Source organism: Gobio gobio (assembly GCF_949357685.1).
Source record: "Gobio gobio genome assembly, chromosome: 16".
Classification (NCBI taxonomy): Eukaryota; Metazoa; Chordata; class Actinopteri; order Cypriniformes; family Gobionidae; genus Gobio; species Gobio gobio.
The window spans coordinates 21,631,933-21,650,968 of record NC_137109.1 but is presented as its reverse complement, the minus strand read 5'-3'; the positions used below and the strand labels follow the sequence as shown (position 1 = coordinate 21,650,968).

Sequence of the window (19,036 nt, the reverse complement as noted above, 5' to 3'; positions counted from 1 at the left end):
GCACAGTTTTACCAGCCAAACTTCTAAAACATTTCAGGGTCTCATACATGGATGTCACTAGGCCCTTTTTAGGGCGGTTGCAGCCCAGACGTGTGATTAACCTTTAAAACATATTAAACTGGTGGGAGGCTATGGCTTCGTCCCGTCTTTTAGTCGGCGTTAATCAACGTGTTCTTCAATTTGCAGCGACGCCGAGCAGAACGCACGTCAGAAGCAGAGGTGTGTGCGTTGATCTGAGCCTCATTGGTCGGTCACCGCTCGTCAATGTAAAATATTTGAGAAAACCAATCAAATCAGAGTAGGTGGGCTTTATGTTCACACAGAAGCTGCTGAGGCTGAGCGTGAATTTGAGCAATCTTAGATATGTAAGTAGCTAAACCATAGACTTTAAGAAATAGCTAAACTAAACATTTCATATTTGACAGCTGTGTTTTTTAAGTCAGAAATGATAAACAAATGACAAAAATATTCAAGCAAATTAACAAACTTTTGTCTAATTTCACCATTTTGAATTGAAATGGGCCTATGTAATGATATTTATAATGTAATTAACAAAGAAGAAATATTATCAAAGCTGTTTTCTTCAGATTAGGCAGATTAATAATGAATGTGTGCATATTCTAAATTAATATAATTCCATTTGTAGCCTTCAGTAAATTAAAAAAGCTCAGCTTTTTTCAGCCAGTATTTGGCATAAGATTAGTAATGAATGTGTGCATATTGTGAATTAATTTAATAAACTAGGCTAGTTACTAGTTTACCTAGTTACCTAGCTTTCCTGGTAGCCTTCAGTAAATGAACGTGTCTACGAAAATGATTCATAAAACATATAAATATCAGTTAAACATGATTACTTTCTTCACTGACGAAAATGGAAAAACTATATCAGTCATATCTGCCCACTGACATGGTTTTCAAGCTGTTGTTATCTAATTTTTTGGCCTTCAGAACATCTTAAAATGCACATATGTAGATCATAGAAATAAACATTTTCTCGGGGGAGCATGCTCCCCAACCCCCCTAACTACCTCACATTTGGGATCTCAGTGATTATAAACCTGCCTACATTGTATGATTAAGGGATGTACAATATGGTCATGCAGAATAAGGCATTAATATTTGCTTTATAAGTATAAGTAATAGTAAACGGCCAATATCCTAATATGCATACCAATAAGCTAGTTAATAGTGAGAATTGGACCCTAAACTAAAGTGTTTTCATACCCTCACTAGGGGCTGAGCCCCCCTAAAATGAAAATCCTAGAATCGCCCCTGGTCTCATAGCTTTAATTTGTCTGTCCAATGGCCATTCATTCAGACATGGATTACAAGGAATGTGAAGAAAAGCTCTTTTCTTATCGGCAGTAAGTGAGTACTCTCTTTTCTATAGAGAAATCAAGGCTTTCTTTACCCTGAGAAAAGAGTGCAGGCAAGGTGAGTTTTTTAATTCTGCCTCCCACATGGTACGTGGCTGTCCAAGCCCACAGAGAGGAGGCTGTTGAAACTGACCTGCAAATATAGTCGGCCTTACAGATCCTCATCTGGGAGAGGCAGCTGGGTTTATCTTCTCCCTCATAGGAGCAGCTGGGCACGATGGTCTGTCGGCGTCTCTCCGAACAGGCCATGTCGCTGCAAGGGCAGAACAGCAGCTCGTGGGTGTACTCCGGAGGCACCCGGTCGAAGAACCGTCGCAAGGCCTTGTTGCACCTTGATTGGTTACACAAACCCGACTTGGTGGATGGCTTGATGCATGTTGACACATACTCAGTACGTAGTTTCTGGCACACATCGTCGATGTTGCAAGCTTTGGCCGCATCCAGGCAGCGGTTCGCTGTTGTCATACCGACTTCTGAATCTGTGGAGAATTAAGATGTTTCACAAATCCAAACTTTATGACTAACTGAAGTGATAAAATCTGGTCAGTTTGGTCACACAGTGTAGTCAATATCCAGTTAGTCTCAGCCTCATTGGATCAACCAAAATGCTGATGACAAAAATGGTTTTCTGTACAGCCAGTCGGAGAATAAATTAATTTTGCCACATTTCAGATAGACTTGCTCCTAAGCACCACCTAAAACAAAATAAAATTGGGTTGGTTGTTTTACGTGTCAGTCAAAGAGTCGATACCTGTCTAAATGGGTGGTTATTGGCCAGAACAGGTTGCAATGTGGACCAGACTTTATGCCATCAAAGGTTAAAGAATATGAAATCAAAGGCAGTGTTCGGGCCATCGCTAGGGAATCTGGGGCCCCACTACAATTTTTAGCTGTAGGCCCTCCTTAATTGAAATCATGTTCTGGTGGGGGAGGACGGGGGAGGGTATGGGTATGGGTCCCCCTTGGTTGAAATCATGTTCCAGTTATGTTACGGAAATCATCTGGTGGCCCCCAGAAAGCAGAATAGTCACCACCTTTCTCCCCTCTAGCGATGGCCCTGGTTGTAGTCGAGACTAGAGTAGGTAGAGTCAGAGTCAAGACCTAGACAAGAAGAGGGTCAAGTCCAAGACAACACTTAGACCTAAAGAGGGTCTAAATGATTCAGTCAGTGTAATTATGGAATCGGTCTCAAATCTGAATCAAGTCTAAGGGTGGTTTCACACTTAATTCAATTGCTTGGTCTGAGTTCGATTACTCCCCCCACTCCCTGCTAGTTTGTGTTCACATGGTATATTTGGGTCCAAACCGCAGTACATTTCTGTCTCTCATTAAAGTGGCAGCTGTTTATCCCTGTTGATGTAATGACAAAGCAGGAGAAGGCTGCAAGTTGCTTGCCTCACTTTTATACTTTGGATTTTGAACACTTGGTTTTGTTCCAAAAGCATCTGCACAGAACAGCACTTGTGTCTAATATGCGTCTAAAACTAGGGACATTTCCTTTCTGAGTGGTCAAAATATCACTGAAATCTCATTTGTTATTATCTATTAATATTTAATTGTTGTGGGTTCCCTATATTATTATTAACATTAATAATTATTATGATTTAGTTTGATTATTAGGATTTTTGGTCTGGTTTTAATACAATACAGAGCACCCAAAAAAATAAATAATAATAATAATTCACACATTGAAATCAGTTAGTAACCATTGTAAATAACAAGCAGTTTAAACCAATATTATAACAAGACAACAAAAACACATTACAAAAATAAAACAACAAATATGATATGATAAATACAACAATTTAACAAATATTTTAACATTTTATAATTGTATTTCATATTTTCATTATCACAAGCTGTTTATACTGTATACAGAAATTACAACTTTTTTATCTTCAAAAGTTGTGTTACGTTTGTGCTTGAAAATGACTACTATCCTGGCTTGTATTGTGTATTTGTTGCAAGTGAAATTGTTTAGTTTTTTATATAGCAAAGATGTGTGAAAATGACTGCGTTATGACTGCAGAACTTTTTGGAACGTTTAAAATTGTGCAAAACAATCCTGAACCCTGTCGAGGTCCTGTTATAAAGCACATACAAACAGTATTACTTTAGTTTAACATGAATAGTTAGAATATGACTACCTTGAAAGCGATAATGATGTTTATTTTGATATTTGACGATAATGCCGCTCTGCTGTCATAGGTCACATTCTTTATGAAGTAGAGTCAGCGTAGCTCGCAGCGTCATCTGTTGGTGAAAATAATCACTATACTATTGCTCCTATAGCTGTGTTGGTCAGGCTTTTTGCAATGTATTTGCAGGTTGCTTTGAATGAGCTGTAAAAACAGGCGCATTTCCGGGGACAGCTCCAGTCGGGGACAGAACACCAAAAATTGGGACTGTCCCCAGAAAATGGGGACATCACCCACACTTCAATTCCCCAATGTTCAAACCAAAACTACACACTTTCTGAAGCGGACTCAGGAGTTTGGAAAACACTGCTCAACCTGGGTGTGCACCAAAATTGCTAGTGTGAAAGCACAGTAAGACCAAGATCCTGAAATTATGGTCTTGGAGATTAGTCCCATCTCGTCCAGTCTGAAGTAACACAGGTCATGGTTTTGGCTACATATGTTGCCATAGTTGACTTAAGTGTCAGCACAAAGGCAATATACATATGACAAGAGGATGAAAAGAGGATGTGAAACTGCATGTCCATTATGACATTTTGACTTATGAGGTGCATCATACAGCAGTGCAGAGTGAGAGGAGAGATGAGCGGCTGTTTTCAATTCACAAGGTGTTGTGGGACTGACAATGGAGAGGAGCAAATGGTGAAAGCATCAAAAAAAGTGAGAAACTTTGTATTTAAATGAGAGGTGAAGAATGTGGGCTGACAGCCAATCTCTGTGAGGCTTTTTGCTGTTCAGCCTACAAACAGCTAAATGGATTTGAGTCGGATACATCAAAACATCAGACTTCATGGTTCTCTGCAGCACCTTATGTTCTGCTTACCAAGACCAATTTTGGCTGGATCAGTCTTCTGTTGCTATATGGTTCTATTGAGATTTAAAAGTGCTTGATGTTACATTAGGTTAATTATATCAGTGTTTTCAGTGTGATCAGATTTTAGGTATTTTTGTTTTTTCACTGTAAACCCTAATGCTCAAAATAATTAATTTGAGTAGGGAAAACTCAAATTTAAATAAATTGAGCATTTAGAACTTTCTTTCCCTTTCGTTCAGTCACTACGACGTAACGTTAGTGACTAACGAATGTCTCCACGGACGCTGAACAAGTCATAAACATGGATAACCCCTCATCAAAGGACCACATGCTTGCTATAACCTCATTCAAACAAGACTTTAACACAAAAATTGACGGTGTATTGACGGAAATAAGAATTGTTCAAACGGACGTGAAAGACTGTAGTGGGCGTATCATGGAGGCCGAAATGCGGATATCTACGGCAGAAGACGAGATACAAACCCTGAAAAAAACTATCGAAAAACTTGAGAGCAAGTCAAAGCAACAGCAAAGTCGAAGACTTAGAAGACTTAGAAGGGAGGAGTAGACGTAATAATCTGCGTGTACAGGGCATGCCCGAGAAAGTAGAAAGCAACGACACCTGTTCCTTTATGGAAAAGTGGATAGCGGATACTCTGAAGGTAACGCCACCGGTTTTGGAGAGAGCGCACCAGATAACAGCGAGTCAAAGTTCCACCACGTATCCGAGAACCATCATCATCAAGTGTTTAAACTACAAGGACAGAGAAAACATATTGAAAGCTGCGAGGATACAGAAAGAGGTGATGTACCAAAACAACAAAATAAGATTTCTTCCTGACCTGCCAACGGAGGTGTATAAGCAACAGAGGAGCTACGACGGCGTGAGAAAGCGATTACGGGAACTCGGATTGGACAAGCACCGGGTAATATACCCCACACGGCTTCTGTTGACCAACGATGACCGCACCATTGTCTTCAATACACCAGTGGATGTAAACAAATACATCAAGAAACTGGAGCCAAGGACTGAGGATGACTAAATTAAGTGTGCTGTAATGAGAACTCGTAACAAGCTTACATTCTCTTTAGAAATGGCTGCTGGAGACTAGGAGGTATGTAGGGCCTAATCCCGCTGGAAGACTGACATCGAACTTCTTACAGATTTGATTTTTTCAAAATAATAGCATAAAGTATTAATAAGCCTTGGTTAAAGCTATACTTTACTTTGCTCTTTCTTGTGGTTGCTTCTTAAAGAGCAATTAGGTGCTTCTTACGTGAGTGTTGAAAAGTACAGGCATGTAATATGACGCACATCTTTCTTTTCTTTTTTTTCAGATGATAGATAAACTAGCTTAACTGGAATATCGCATTATGTTTCTGCTTTCGGAGCCAAGAGTACCTACCTCTTCACTCCTCAACAAGCCTTCTGAGTCTCTGTCAGCTTCTTCGAGACGAGCAGCTTTCCAGTCGGTGTTGGTGTGACGGCGCGTTCCAGTGATCGCATACTTCCTGCCTGCTGATCTGCGCAGTGGTCTGCTAGACAGCTGGTGTGTGTTTCCCTGGGCGCTTCGGCATTGACTGCGAGGCTTCCTCTCACAAAAAGAGCTTGCGCGTGGCATGTCCTTTTCAGGATGTCTCGCCCGTGCACTTCTGGGTGCGGTAGATTTCTTTCGCCTTCTGATGGGCACGAGCGCTGTTTGGTGTGTTTGGGCTTTCAGCACGCTCAGGCAGCGCTCGTGGATGACTCATGTTCTCACTGCGGGAACATGGTCATCCCTGTGTTACGATCAAGACTCAGAGAGTCCCCTCTGCCACACCCCAATCTGCGGTCTCCACCGGAGGCTGCACTTTGGCTGGTGGCCAGGGTGATCTGAGGGTGACGGTGTTGAATAAAGCTCCGACGCTCATGCCTCGACCCACACCCCCCTCTCATGCACCTGACCCGCCCCGCGTTCAGGCGTCTACTTCGGGGCCAGCTCCTGCTGTCCCGACTGTGGCGTTTGGCGCGGCGGAAGACGAGGAAATGTCTATCGCCGCATCACAAGGTGGGCTTGAGTCATCTGAGGATGATGATTCGGCTGTGCTGCCGCCTTCGGGTGTGCCAGCATTGCCCGAGTCGGACACAGAGTTGACAGCCATGCTCTGTCGGGCCGCCGCAGCGCTTGGGTTGGAATGGAACCCTCCGCCCCGACCTGAGCGTTCGCGGTTGGATGATTGGTTTTTGGGGGCGGCGCGCTCGGACACCCGTCCAGCCACTCCTCCAATACCTTTCTTCTCCGAGGTGCATGAAGAGATTGCGCGGTCCTGGAAGAACCCGTTGTCTTCCCGTGACCGTTCGGCGAGCTCTTCCGCCTTCTCTGCCCTTGATGGAGCCGCGGCTAAAGGGTACACTGGGGTCCCCCCAGTCGAACGCTCTGTTGCGATGCAACTGTGTCCGCAGAGTGCTTCAACCTGGCGCGGTGACCCAAAGCACCCCTCCAAGGCCTGCAGGTTTTCGTCGTCCCTGGTGGGGAAGACCTATAGAGCTGCGGGGCAGGCCGCCGCTTCGCTGCATGCCATGGCAACCCTTCAGGCTTACCAAGCCCAGTTGCTGTGCGACATGCACGAGGACGGAGCTGACTCAGGACTCAGCAATGAGTTGCGTGCCGCCACCGACCTCGCTCTCCAGGCGACGAAGGTGACCGCAAGCTCCCTGGGTCAGGTGATGTCCACAAATGTACTCCAGGAGAGACACCTATGGCTCACCCTGACCGATATGCGTGACGGCGAGCGAACCCGGTTCCTCGACGCTCCCATATCACAGGATGGGCTATTTGGCGCGGTCGAGAGCGTCGCCCAACAGTTCTCGGCCGCCCAGAAGCAGACTGAGGCCATAAAACACATACTGCCCCGGCGGTCAGCTGCTGCCTCCACCCCACCGCCCGCGCAGTTGCCTCAGCTTGCTTGCCACCCGGGCCGCGCAGAGGTAACCGCAGGAAGGCGAACCAGTCCGCTCCAGCCCCGCAGCCCACCAAAAAACGCCAGGCTAAGCGACGCTCCTGACGCGGACAGCTCAGGGATGGGCAGCTCTTTCCAGGAGACGGCAGCAGGGCCGCTCCTTCCCCCGGTGGAGGGCCGGGGGAGAATCTTTTGTTCACCCCAATGTGGGGTGAAAGAAAGAACTGACAATCCCATCCCTGAGCACCCAGAGACCGAAGATGACGGTGCACGCCACCCCCGGGTCCCGCCACTCACATCCCTCTCTGTCGCCAGCCTCCTCTCAGAGCAGACCCCAGTGGAATGCACGTCCTTCCCTGGTCTCCTCTGTCAGGACGCAGCCGTTAACCATGCCCCCACACCGGGTCGCCCAACAGCCTCCCATGTCCGGGCCGGTAACGCTGCCTCGCTGCCCCACCCTGGGTACGGGCTGTCCCGCTGGGTCGCGCGGACCATCAGGCTCGGCTACACGATTCAGTTCGCGCAGGCTCCTCCCCGTTACAGGGGAGTCCGCCATACCATGGTTGGGGCCAACTCCCCCGTCATGCGTGCGGAGGTTGCCACCCTGCTGGCGAAGGGTGCGATCGAGCCTGTCCCTCTGGCCGAAATGAAGTGTGAGTTCTACAGCCCCTACTTCATTGTACCCAAGAAAACCGGTGGGTTATGACCAATCCTGGACCTTCGCATCTTGAACCGATCCCTTCACAGGCTTCCGTTCAAGATGTTGACTGCAAAACGCCTTTTCGAATGCATTCATCCGCACGTTTGGTTTGCAGCGATCGACCTGAAGGACGCCTACTTTCATGTCTCCATCCTTCCTCGACACAGACCGTTCCTACGGTTTGCTTTCAAGGGGCAGGCATATCAGTACGCGGTCCTCCCATTCGGGCTATCTCTGTCCCCTCGCGTCTTTACGAAGATTGCCGAGGCAGCCCTTGCGCCCCTACGGCAGCACGGGGTTCGCATCCTGAACTACCTCGACAACTGGTTTATACTGGGCCACTCTCGAGAGCAGGTTTGCGGACACAGAAGGCTGTCTCCCTCCACCCTCAAAGTTTATGTGGCCGCAATATCTGCCCACCACAATCTTTTGGAGGACAAAAAGGTAAGTCAGCACGACCTGATCATCAGGTTCCTGAGGAGAGTGAGGAGACTGAATCCTCCTCGCTCTCCTCTCGTACCCTCTTGGGACCTCTCAGTAGTCTTAGATGCTCTGCAGAGGCCTCCCTTTGAGCCTTTGCAGTCAGTGGATCTTAAATATTTGTCAATGAAGACAGCGATCCTGACTGCATTGGCCTCCATCAAGAGGGTCAGGGACCTGCAGGCATTTTCGGTTGACGAAGCGTGCCTGGAATTCGGGCCGGCTAACTCTCACGTGATCCTGAGACCCCGGCCTAGATATGTGCCCAAGGTTCCCACCACTCCGTTCAAAGACCAGGTGGTGAACCTGCAAGCATTGCCCATGGAGGGGGCAGACCCAGCCTTGGCACTGCTCTGTCCAGTACGCGCTCTCCGCGCTTGCGTAGACAGGACGCAGTGTTTCAGGACCTCAGACCAGCCCTTTGTCTGTTATGGTGGAGAGCCGAAGGGAAGGGCTCTCTCAAAGCAAAGGCTGTCTCACTGGATAGTGGACACCATTACATTTACATTTACATTTATGCATTTAGCAGACGCTTTTATCCAAAGCGACTTACAACTTGGGGGTACAATAAGCGATTGGTTGTGAAGAGTCGAGTGAGCGCAACAAGTGCCTGAAATACTTGGTCCGTGTACATTTCTCAGTGTAGCACAGGCTAGAGTAGGGCGGGAAAGAGGAGGAAAAGAGGAAAGGAAGGTTTTTTTTAAAAAAAAAAAAGTTAAGTGCTCACGGAAGAGATGAGTTTTTAGTTGACTTTTGAATGTTGTCAATGAATCCGCATTTCGGATGGCGGTGGGCAGATCATTCCACCAGCTGGGAACGTTGAATGAAAATGTTCTGGAGAGGGATTTTTTGCCTCTCTGTGATGGTACCACAAGCCTTCGCTCCTTAGCTGAACGAAGGCTTCTGGTGGGGGTGTGACGACGTAGAATCGAGTCAAAGTATGCAGGAGCTGAGTGCGTGGTGGCTCTGTAGGCAAGCGTCAGCGACTTAAACTTGATGCGAGCAGCGAGTGGTAGCCAGTGCAGAGAGATGAAGAGTGGTGTGACGTGGGTCCTTTTGGGCTCGTTGAAGACCAGACATGCCGCTGCATTCTGGATCATTCGAAGTGTTTGGATCGTACAAGAGGGGAGTCCAGCCAGAAGCGCATTGCAGTAGTCAAGTCCAGAAATAACCAGGGCCTGGACAAGAAGCTGTGTTGCGTGTTCTGTTAGGAATGGTCTGATCTTCCTGATGTTGTAGAGCGCAAACCTGCAAGAGCGAGCTGTCTTAGCAATGTGATCTCTGAAGGACAACTGGTCATCAAATGTAACTCCAAGATTTCTGACTGATTTTGAAGGGGAGATCAGGGATGCACCTAGCTGGATGGTGAAGTCATGTTGCATAGTGGGACTGGCAGGAAAGATGAGGAACTCAGTCTTTGCCAGGTTGAGCTGTAGGTGATTTTTACTCATCCATGCAGAGATGTCAGCCAGACAGCTGGAGATTCGTGCAGCTACTGTGGGGTCGTCTGGTTGGAATGAAAGGTAGAGCTGAGTGTCATCAGCATAGCAGTGATATGAGAAGCCATGTGCCTGTATGATGGGACCTAATGAAGTAGTGTAAATGGAGAAAAGGAGAGGTCCAAGCACTGAGCCCTGAGGAACCCCCGTGGTCAGTTGATGCGCTTGGGATTCCTCTCCTCTCCAGGCAACCTTGAAGGACCTACCTGTGAGATAAGATTCAAACCAATGGAGCGGAGTCCCTGTGATGCCCAGTGATGAGAGGGTGGACAGAAGAATTTGATGATTTACCGTGTCAAAGGCAGCAGATAGATCAAGGAGGACAAGGACTGATGATTTGGACTCAGCTTTAGCTATCCGCAGGGCTTCGGTGACCGACAGTAATGCAGTCTCTGTGGAGTGGCCCCTTTTGAAACCGGATTGGTTCGAGTCCAGCTGGTTATTCTGTGAGAGGAAGGATGAAACCTGGTTGAAAACAACTCGTTCAAGAGTTTTTGCTATGAATGGCAGGAGAGAGACAGGTCTGTAGTTATCTATGAGTGACGCGTTTAAAGTGGGTTTCTTAAGCAGTGGAGTTACCAGAGCCTGCTTGAAAGTGGTAGGGAAAGTGCCAGTGCAGAGCGATATGTTGATGATGTGTGTGAGTGCAGGAAGGAGAGTAGGAGAGATGGCTTGAAGGAGGTGTGAGGGAATGGGATTGAGAGGACAGGTGGTAGGATGGCTGGAGAGGAGAAGTTTAGATACTTCGGCCTCAGTGAGTGTGGAAAATGAGGAGAGAGTATGTTCGGTCGTGGAAGTGGCTGATCTAAAATCCACAGTGTGTGGGGGTGAGAACTGATTGCTGATAGTTGTTGTTTTGTTTGTGAAGAATTGTGCAAAGTCGTCTGGAGATAGGGAGGTGGTGGGGGGTGGAGGAGGAGGACAGAGCAGGGAGTTGAATGTTCTGAATAGTGTGCGTAAGTTTGAGGTGCTGCTGATTTTGTTTTGGAAATAAGAATATTTAGCTGCGTGTACTTCATTTGAGAAGGATGAGAGCAAAGACTGATACTTAGCTAGATCTGATGGGTGATTTGATTTATGCCATTTCCTCTCTGCTGCCCTGAGTGTCGTCCGATGTTCACGAATAACATCAGATAACCAAGGGTTAGAGGGAGTAGCTCGTGCTGGCCTTAAAGAAAGAGGGCAGATATTGTCTAGACATGAAGTTAAGGTGGAGTATAGAGTGTCAGTTGCAGTGTTAACATCCATAGAAGAGAATTGTGTGGATGAGGGAAGGGAGGAGGAGACAGCAGAGGAAAGATGAGAAGGAGAGAGTGAGCGCAGGTTTCGTCTGAAAGTAACTGGTGGAGGAACTGGTGGTGTGTGAGTAGTAAGTTGAAGATTAAATGTGATAAAAAAGTGATCTGAGATGTGTAGAGGTTTGACCAAGATATTGTCTGTAGAGCAGTTGCGTGTGTAAATGAGGTCCAGCCGGTTACCAGATTTGTGGGTATGTGACGTGATGAGGCGTTTGAGGTCGAATGAAGCTAGGAGGGAGTGGAAATCTGAAGCATAAGATTTGTCCAGGTGAATGTTGAAGTCGCCGAGTACTATGAGTACCATTGTTTTGGCTTACCAGCAGCAAGGTCGACCATGTCCCCTTGGGGTTCGAGTGTCGCCTCCTCTTGGGCTTTAGCGCATGGCGCCTCGCTAACAGACATTTGCAGAGCTGCAGGCTGGGCGACACCTAACACATTCGCCAGATTCTACAATCTCCGAGTGGAGCAAGTGTCCGACTATGTACTCGCCCCCCCGAGGGGGCGGTAATGGGCTGGGCTCAGGTGTCTTCGCTTGCTCGCCATTCCACTCCACGGACTGGATACGTGCGATATATTCCTCAGGTGAGCTCCCCGAGAGCCCTGAGTTCCTCCAGCACCGTTACGTCGATACCTGTGTGTCTGCCCTCTAACGAGCCCAGACCCTCGTGTCTGGCCAGGTGCCCTGTGTGCATGGATCCCCTCTGGCGACCCCCACACGTGTATTTCCACCGTAAGCCTCCGCTTGAGCAGATGTCTTTCCCTTGGCAAGTCCCTGCCACCCCTAGGGTTAAAAATCCACCTTCGGCTGGTACCCTAGAGTTTTCCCATATGCAGCCCTTAGCGGGTCATATGTGTTCTCTCAAGTCCTCCCTACGGGTAGGCATCTTGGCATTTCCTCACTGGAATATGCTTCCCAGTGTACCTTGGTATTCCTGTGTTAAGTGGGAGTCCTTCGTCCGTACTAGTCTTACGGCAGGGTACTCACACTTACGCAGGGCACTGGAAGACAGCTGAGTGGCGGGATTATATTGGGACCCCCATTCGTTAGTCACTAACGTTACGTCGTAGTGACCGTCTCGGTTACGGATGTAACCCTCGTTCCCTGAGGAGGGAACGGAGACGTAACGTCCCGTTGCCACATCAGCTGTGCTACCTGGAACGCAGGAGTTCAGTCTTGGCTCCTCAGCAGGTAACATAATGCGATAATGCCACGTACTTCCTTTTATACTCACGCTGTGAGGCGGAGTTACGTATGCAAATTCCGCATGCCCATGGCATTGGCACGCCACTGGCGTTTTCTAAAGTGCTCGAAGATGATAGGCTTCTAAGCAAAACCCCCATTCGTTAGTCACTAACGTTACGTCTCCGTTCCCTCCTCAGGGAACGAGGGTTACATCCGTGACCGAGACGTTTTCTTTTGACTTCACAAAACTGACACATTTTAAAGTAACCTTAAAGGCACTGTAAAGCCAAAATTAAATATGTGTTCCGAGTTTGTCACACCACAGAAAAAACTGTTATTAACCACCCAGCCAAATTTGAATGATAAAAAATCCTCCAAGTAAATAAAATAGCTAATCAAAATCTTGAAAAAATAAGCAGCATTCTCTGCTCTCAAACGCTCCAAAAATCCTGAACACAGAAATGGTGAAAAACTGTTTAACGGTGTAACTCAACAATTCAGTTGTACACAGTTCACAGTCTTTAACGTGTTTCAGCAATACATTTCTAATATTTATAATGTGTTTAGAAACAAATCTCAGAATTGCCTTTACAGGGACTTTAAAGGGATCGTTCACCCAAAAACGAAAATTCTGTCTTTAATTACAGTGCAGCTCCTGCGTCATCATCACACGCATGCTTTGTGGTGCTAACGTGAACAGCATCGGCTGCCGTAGTTCTCAAATGCGCTGCACTATTTAAAAAGTAAACTGCGTAGGAGATTGACACAGGCTAGAAAGAAATTGTTGAATAAAGTTATTTTTGTTTGTTTTGGCACACAAAAAGTATCCTTGTCGCTTGAAGGGTGAACCACTGGAGTCACATGGACTATTTTAACAATATTTTATACCTTTCTGGGCCTTGAAAGTGTTAAATTGCTGTCTATGTGGGGTCAGAGAGCTTTTCTCAAACATATCTTCATTTGTGTTCTGAAGATGAATGAAGGTCTTATGGTTTTGGAATGACATCAGGGTGATGAATTAATGATAGAATTTTCATTTTTGGGTGATATATCTCTTTAATTGTTTCATTGTTTCTTTTAATTTAGACAAACTTAAATTTACCTGAAATATTTCCCTGCATGCTTTGCCATGGCACTCGAAAGGGAGAGTAAATGCTAACATTTAGTCTTATATAATAAGGGTTGGGCATCGTTTTGATTTGAACGATTCTGATTCCGATTCCGATTCTTAGTTTCGATTACAGTTCTTTTCGATTCTCGATTCCGATTCTTTGAGGGGTGGAGTCACAACATGTCACAGGCTCATTTCACAGAGGAAAATTGCATTTTGATTCAATAATGAGTTTTAGTTTTGGGACTTTCTCCGCTGGCATTTTCACTTGCTTTGCTGCAAAGGTGAATGGAGTTTCACATGAGTCCCGGTTTAACAACAGCATTAACAGCAGTCATATTAGGACTGCTACTAGCGTGGGCAATTTGCGTATAGCTACATTTATCTACGAGGGGGAAAAATAATTTCAGTAACGTTGTTGTTCACCACAATTCGCAATTTGGTCAAGGGCTTTGTTATTACACTACAATCACTTACCTGATTATGACGAGGTGGGATAATGTTAGTTCACCCTGAAATGAAAATAAAGCCATCTATTACTCACCCAGCTGTTGTTCAAATGCGCGTGTTCCTGTGTGTGTGCACTCCAAGCCGCAGTAGCCTCGTGCAATATTGTCATGACAACCGGTACACAATATTCACTTAAGGAGGTTATATTATTAGTATTATTTCTTATCATATACGTTATAGAAAAGACGAGAATCGCGTTTTTTTCTATTGAGCTTGATTTCTCAAAATGGTTATGTGTGTGTGTGTGTGTGTGTGTGTGTGTGCTTATCCTGTTTGCAATGACAACAGTGCGAGTAATTATAGTAGGCATGAGCTCCGGCGGCTGCTGACGGCTCATAGTGTACACAGAGGAGCGCGCTCAGAATAACGGCCGAGCTCAGTGTTTTGAATGAATAATACGGGTTCGTTCTCGCAAAACCTTATAGTGTGCCCCTGAACACTTTCCATATGGGGCGCGTCTCCCTGTATCGTTGCGTGATACATTTGTTTATTTTTTGTAATGTTTTAGCTGATCGCCATTCACTGCCATAATAGGAAGGAGCGCGTGCAGGAACAGTATTTTAAATGTCATAGGACATAGGGCACTGGGACAACATCCGGGTAAGAAAAAGAAGGCTTTATTTTCATTTCAGGGTGAACTATCCCTTTAATAGCGTTGGTTAGCGCAGGGTTGCCCGAGGAGGACAGACCTGCGCAGCATTTCAAACACGCTACACTCGTTAATTTATACACCACATATTTGTAGTACATCCTCCCGTGCAAGAAATAAGTTTGTCATTTGTGTTGCACTGTGCCGACCCAGGCTTTTTTTTTTTTTTTAAGTGAAATAAAGCCACACTTTTGAGCGCCGCTTACCGTGCTCCATGGCTGCAACAGAACAAACGGGCGTGCCAAGCACTTCCGAAAACTTGCGCGTTTGGAACCGATGATCGGAATCGAAAACAAAATTTCTAAACGATTCCAATGGCATCGTTATTTTTTAAACGGTTCCAAGTTGGAACCGGTTCTCGATGCCCAACCCTATATATAATGTATAATGGTGACAAGTGGAGCATGAGCTTGGTTTGAGAACAAGTATAAATTCAATGTTCTTTATTGCCATACTCTTTCAGCAGTTGCTATGCTATTCTATTCTATGCTAATGTTATCAAAGCATTGTGATAGCATTTGCTGAATTAGCTAGTTTTAGCTAGCTAAATTTCCACTACTAAAATATTTCAATTGAGATTACATGATAATTTTAAGTTAAATGTATGAATTAATTCAACAGTTAAGTTAAAGCAGCAGTCCGTAAGTTTCGCGTCTTTGTCGCCATCTCTGTTTGAAACCTGCAATTGCAGTTTTTTGTGGAATTATCATCTTTACAAGGGTTGTGCACGGCTCCTCAGTGCGGAAGAATCTAATGTTTTGAGGAGTGTGTGTGGCTGTCATTCATTCTGTGGATACTGTACTTCGGAATCACAGATACTACGTCTTGGAAATACGACTAAAATAGAATTTTCACTGGAAAATGTAATCTGATAAAGTAAGTAACATGTCTGCTACTTTTGTTCTGACCAACTGAGAGAAAAAAGCATTACAATTAAAATCGCACCACCAACGGTGATTAACAATTTGAGAACAAAGTAAAGCAATAATAATAATTTACACGGTTTGATGTGATATGGGCTAAGCAGTCGTTAGATTTAATAGTAACAATATCGGCATTGCGTGACTATGTGTATTTATGTATTTATTAGCGTTAATTAACTGTAGATTTCAATTTCTGTACTAATCTTTTGCTTTTGACTACGAGTGAATCTCCAGTTGTCATTGATGATGTCACTTGGACCTTTCTGGATTATAATCCGCCATCAAAATGATAAATTTAATTACTCCAGCTGCTGTGAGAAAAGGCAATAAATGATCCGCCACCTGCAGCATCCTCACACGCGATACTAGCCGGACTCCTTCTTTATGTATACAGACGTGACGTAATTTAAATTCACACAAAGACATGCTCGAATTTCCCTCAGAAAGCTACCAGTATCACTCAAATTAGAACACATTATTACAAGTTTACCGTTGTGAATTGTGCTACGGTAAGGAGATAAGTAAGTTACGGTAAGTTTTGAACACTGGCTGGTTATGTACTTGGTCAAAAATTGATTTTGGATCATTTTTTACCAAAAAAAGTTACGGACTGCAGCTCTGAGAGCAACTAAAATGTATATGGAAAATGTACAAAATTTTAATCAGCCTGCATACTTAAACTTTGAATTTCTGAACTTCTAAACTAAAATCTGATGTACCTGATTACCAATTTTTTTTAGTTTTGCCAACTTATTTAGGTTTACTGTGTATTTCTATTAATTTTTTAGTTTTAGTATCACTGCCTATAGGCTGCAAAACTACAACAGCATTTTAGTGGCATGTTAAAAAAAGAAATATTTTGAGAATAAAACTATAACTGCAAGAATTACGCTTTGAGAATGAAATGTTTTGAAAATATTCTAAATTACGAGAATAAAGATTTAGCATTATATGGAGCATTTATTCTCATTCATAGAGCATAGTCATTATGACTTGTTTTATAATGCTAAGACTTTTTTCTCAAAATGTTACTATTTTATTCTCTTAATGATATGACTATCTGTAAAACTGATTTTATTCTCTGATTCTCTAAATCTTAGATGGTTGTTTTTTGGTTTTTACAAAGTGCTAAAACTTCTGCTTTGGTTGTAACTGGAAACTTCATTTTCAAGATGTTTGGGTTAGATGTTGTAGTATGGCTATTACATGTGGGATTAATTAATTCAGTCACCTTTGCACATGTTCTGAAAAAAGGAAATGCAGGGGTAACGTAGGAGGACCAGACAACTCAAATAGACTGACTACTCTGAGGCACAACTCATTACGACCAAAGGAAATGTCTCTTGATGTGAAAGGAGATGGAACAAATTAAAAGGAATACCGTGGAAATGTCTTTCCAAGAAAACATTTTGGCATTCCGATCATCAAACAGAATGGTCTGCATCATGATGTTAATGCAAAAGCACAGTAAATAACTAAGGCTAAGGTCAGTTAAACCTGAGGAAAATGAAAATAAGCAGTTCACTCAGGCTCTCGAAATCTCTCTCTATTTCATTGCGATTAATAATTACAGAAGAGCCAAGAATGTCTGTCCCATCATTCAGATAACAGCTTTGTTGATTCATACAGAGATGATGAAAAATCCAGTCCAGACGCAAAGCTTCAACAAACAAACTGAGACTGTATGACTAATTTCCATCTGACAGCTGAACAAAAACAAGGGTATAACTACAGGAGGTGACAGTGAAAACAAGTTTCAGAGCAACGCTAATACACAACGACTGAGACTCTCCCACGCCGGAGACACATTTGCACTGCTAATACACATGCTAATAAGATGTTCTGGACACCATGACATTTGAAGTGAAGATTATTGTACTAGGGTTCCTGTGTGTTAATGTGTGTGGGTTTTTATTTTAATTTCTAACAATGCCTTTTTGTTAAATAAGTCTTCTAAGCCCTGAGCTCTGTTCTAGTCTGTCACAATACAAAGAGGCTCTAGATAAAGACAAATATAATAAAAATACTGTTTGAATTATCCAAGCATTGGCTATGATTACATGCACTGCAATACGTTTTTCTTCCTTCACATGCACGTCAAGTTTTTACAAATGTTCTTTTACATTATTTTTCACAGTCACTCTTTCTTTTTCATTAAGGGGGGGGGGGGGGGGTCTAATGCCATATCATGCATTCTGACTTACTTACACTGTTAAAGAGTTGGATTCTAATGCTAAACATGGCCAAAATTTCAAAAATAGTATTTCTGTGCCAAATACTCTCCTTCAGGATTCAAATAAGTTTCGGAAAGTTTGTGTGTGTGTGTGTGTGTGTGTGTGTGTGTGTGTGTGTGTGTGTGTGTGTGTGTGTGTGTGTGTGTGTGTGTGTGTGTGTGTGTGTGTGTGTGTGTGTGTGTGTGTGTGTGTGTGTGTGTGTGTGTGTGTGTGTGTGTGTGTGTGTGTGTGTGTGTGTGTGTGTGTGTGTGTGTGTGTGTGTGTGTGTGTGTGTGTGTGTGTGTATATAAGTATTTGAACACCTGAGAAAATCAATGTTAATATTTGGTACAGTAGCCTTTGTTTGCAATTACAGAGGTCAAACGTTTCCTGTAGTTTTTCACCAGGTTTGCACACACTGCAGGAGGGATTTTGGCCCACTCCTCCACACAGATTTTCTCTAGATCAGTCAGGTTTCTGGCCTGTCGCTGAGAAACACAGAGTTTGAGCTCCCTCCAAAGATTCTCTATTGGGTTTAGGTCTGGAGACTGGCTAGGCCACGGCAGAACCTTGATATGCTTCTTACAGAGCCACTCCTTGGTTATCCTGGCTGTGTGCTTCGGGTCATTGTCATGTTGGAAGACCCAGCCTCGACCAATCTTCAATGCTCTAACTGAGGGAAGGAGGTTGTTCCCCAAAATCTCACAATACATGGCCCCGGACATCCTCTCCTTAATACAGTACAGTCGCCCTGTCCCATGTGCAGAAAAACACCCCCAAAGCATGATGCTACCACCCCCATGCTTCACAGTAGGGATGGTGTTCTTGGGATGGTACTCATCATTCTTCTTCCTCCAAACACGTTTAGTGGAATTATGATCAAAAAGTTATATTTTGGTCTCATCTGACCACATGACTTTCTCCAATGACTCCTCTGGATCATCCAAATGGTCATTGGCAAACTTAAGACGGGCCTGGACATGTGCTGGTTTAAGCAGGGGAACCTTCCGTGCCATGTATGATTTCAAACCATGACGTCTTATTGTATTACCAACAGTAACCTTGGAAATGGTGGTCCCAGCTCTTTTCAGGTCATTGACCAGCTCCTCCTGTGTAGTTCTGGGCTGATTTCTCACCTTTCT

The 19,036-nt window shown here is 44.5% G+C and overlaps 1 protein-coding gene across 1 annotated transcript in view; it reads right to left on the bottom strand.

Annotated features, from left to right (window-relative positions):
• Positions 1–19,036, bottom strand: part of gfra4b (GDNF family receptor alpha 4b) — a 136,846-nt gene that overhangs the window by 13,277 nt on the left and 104,533 nt on the right. Inside the window, exon 4 of the mRNA XM_079839837.1 lies at positions 1,510–1,855. Within this exon, the coding sequence (XP_079695963.1) occupies positions 1,510–1,855 (346 nt within the window). The remainder of the gene's footprint in view (positions 1–1,509; positions 1,856–19,036) is intronic.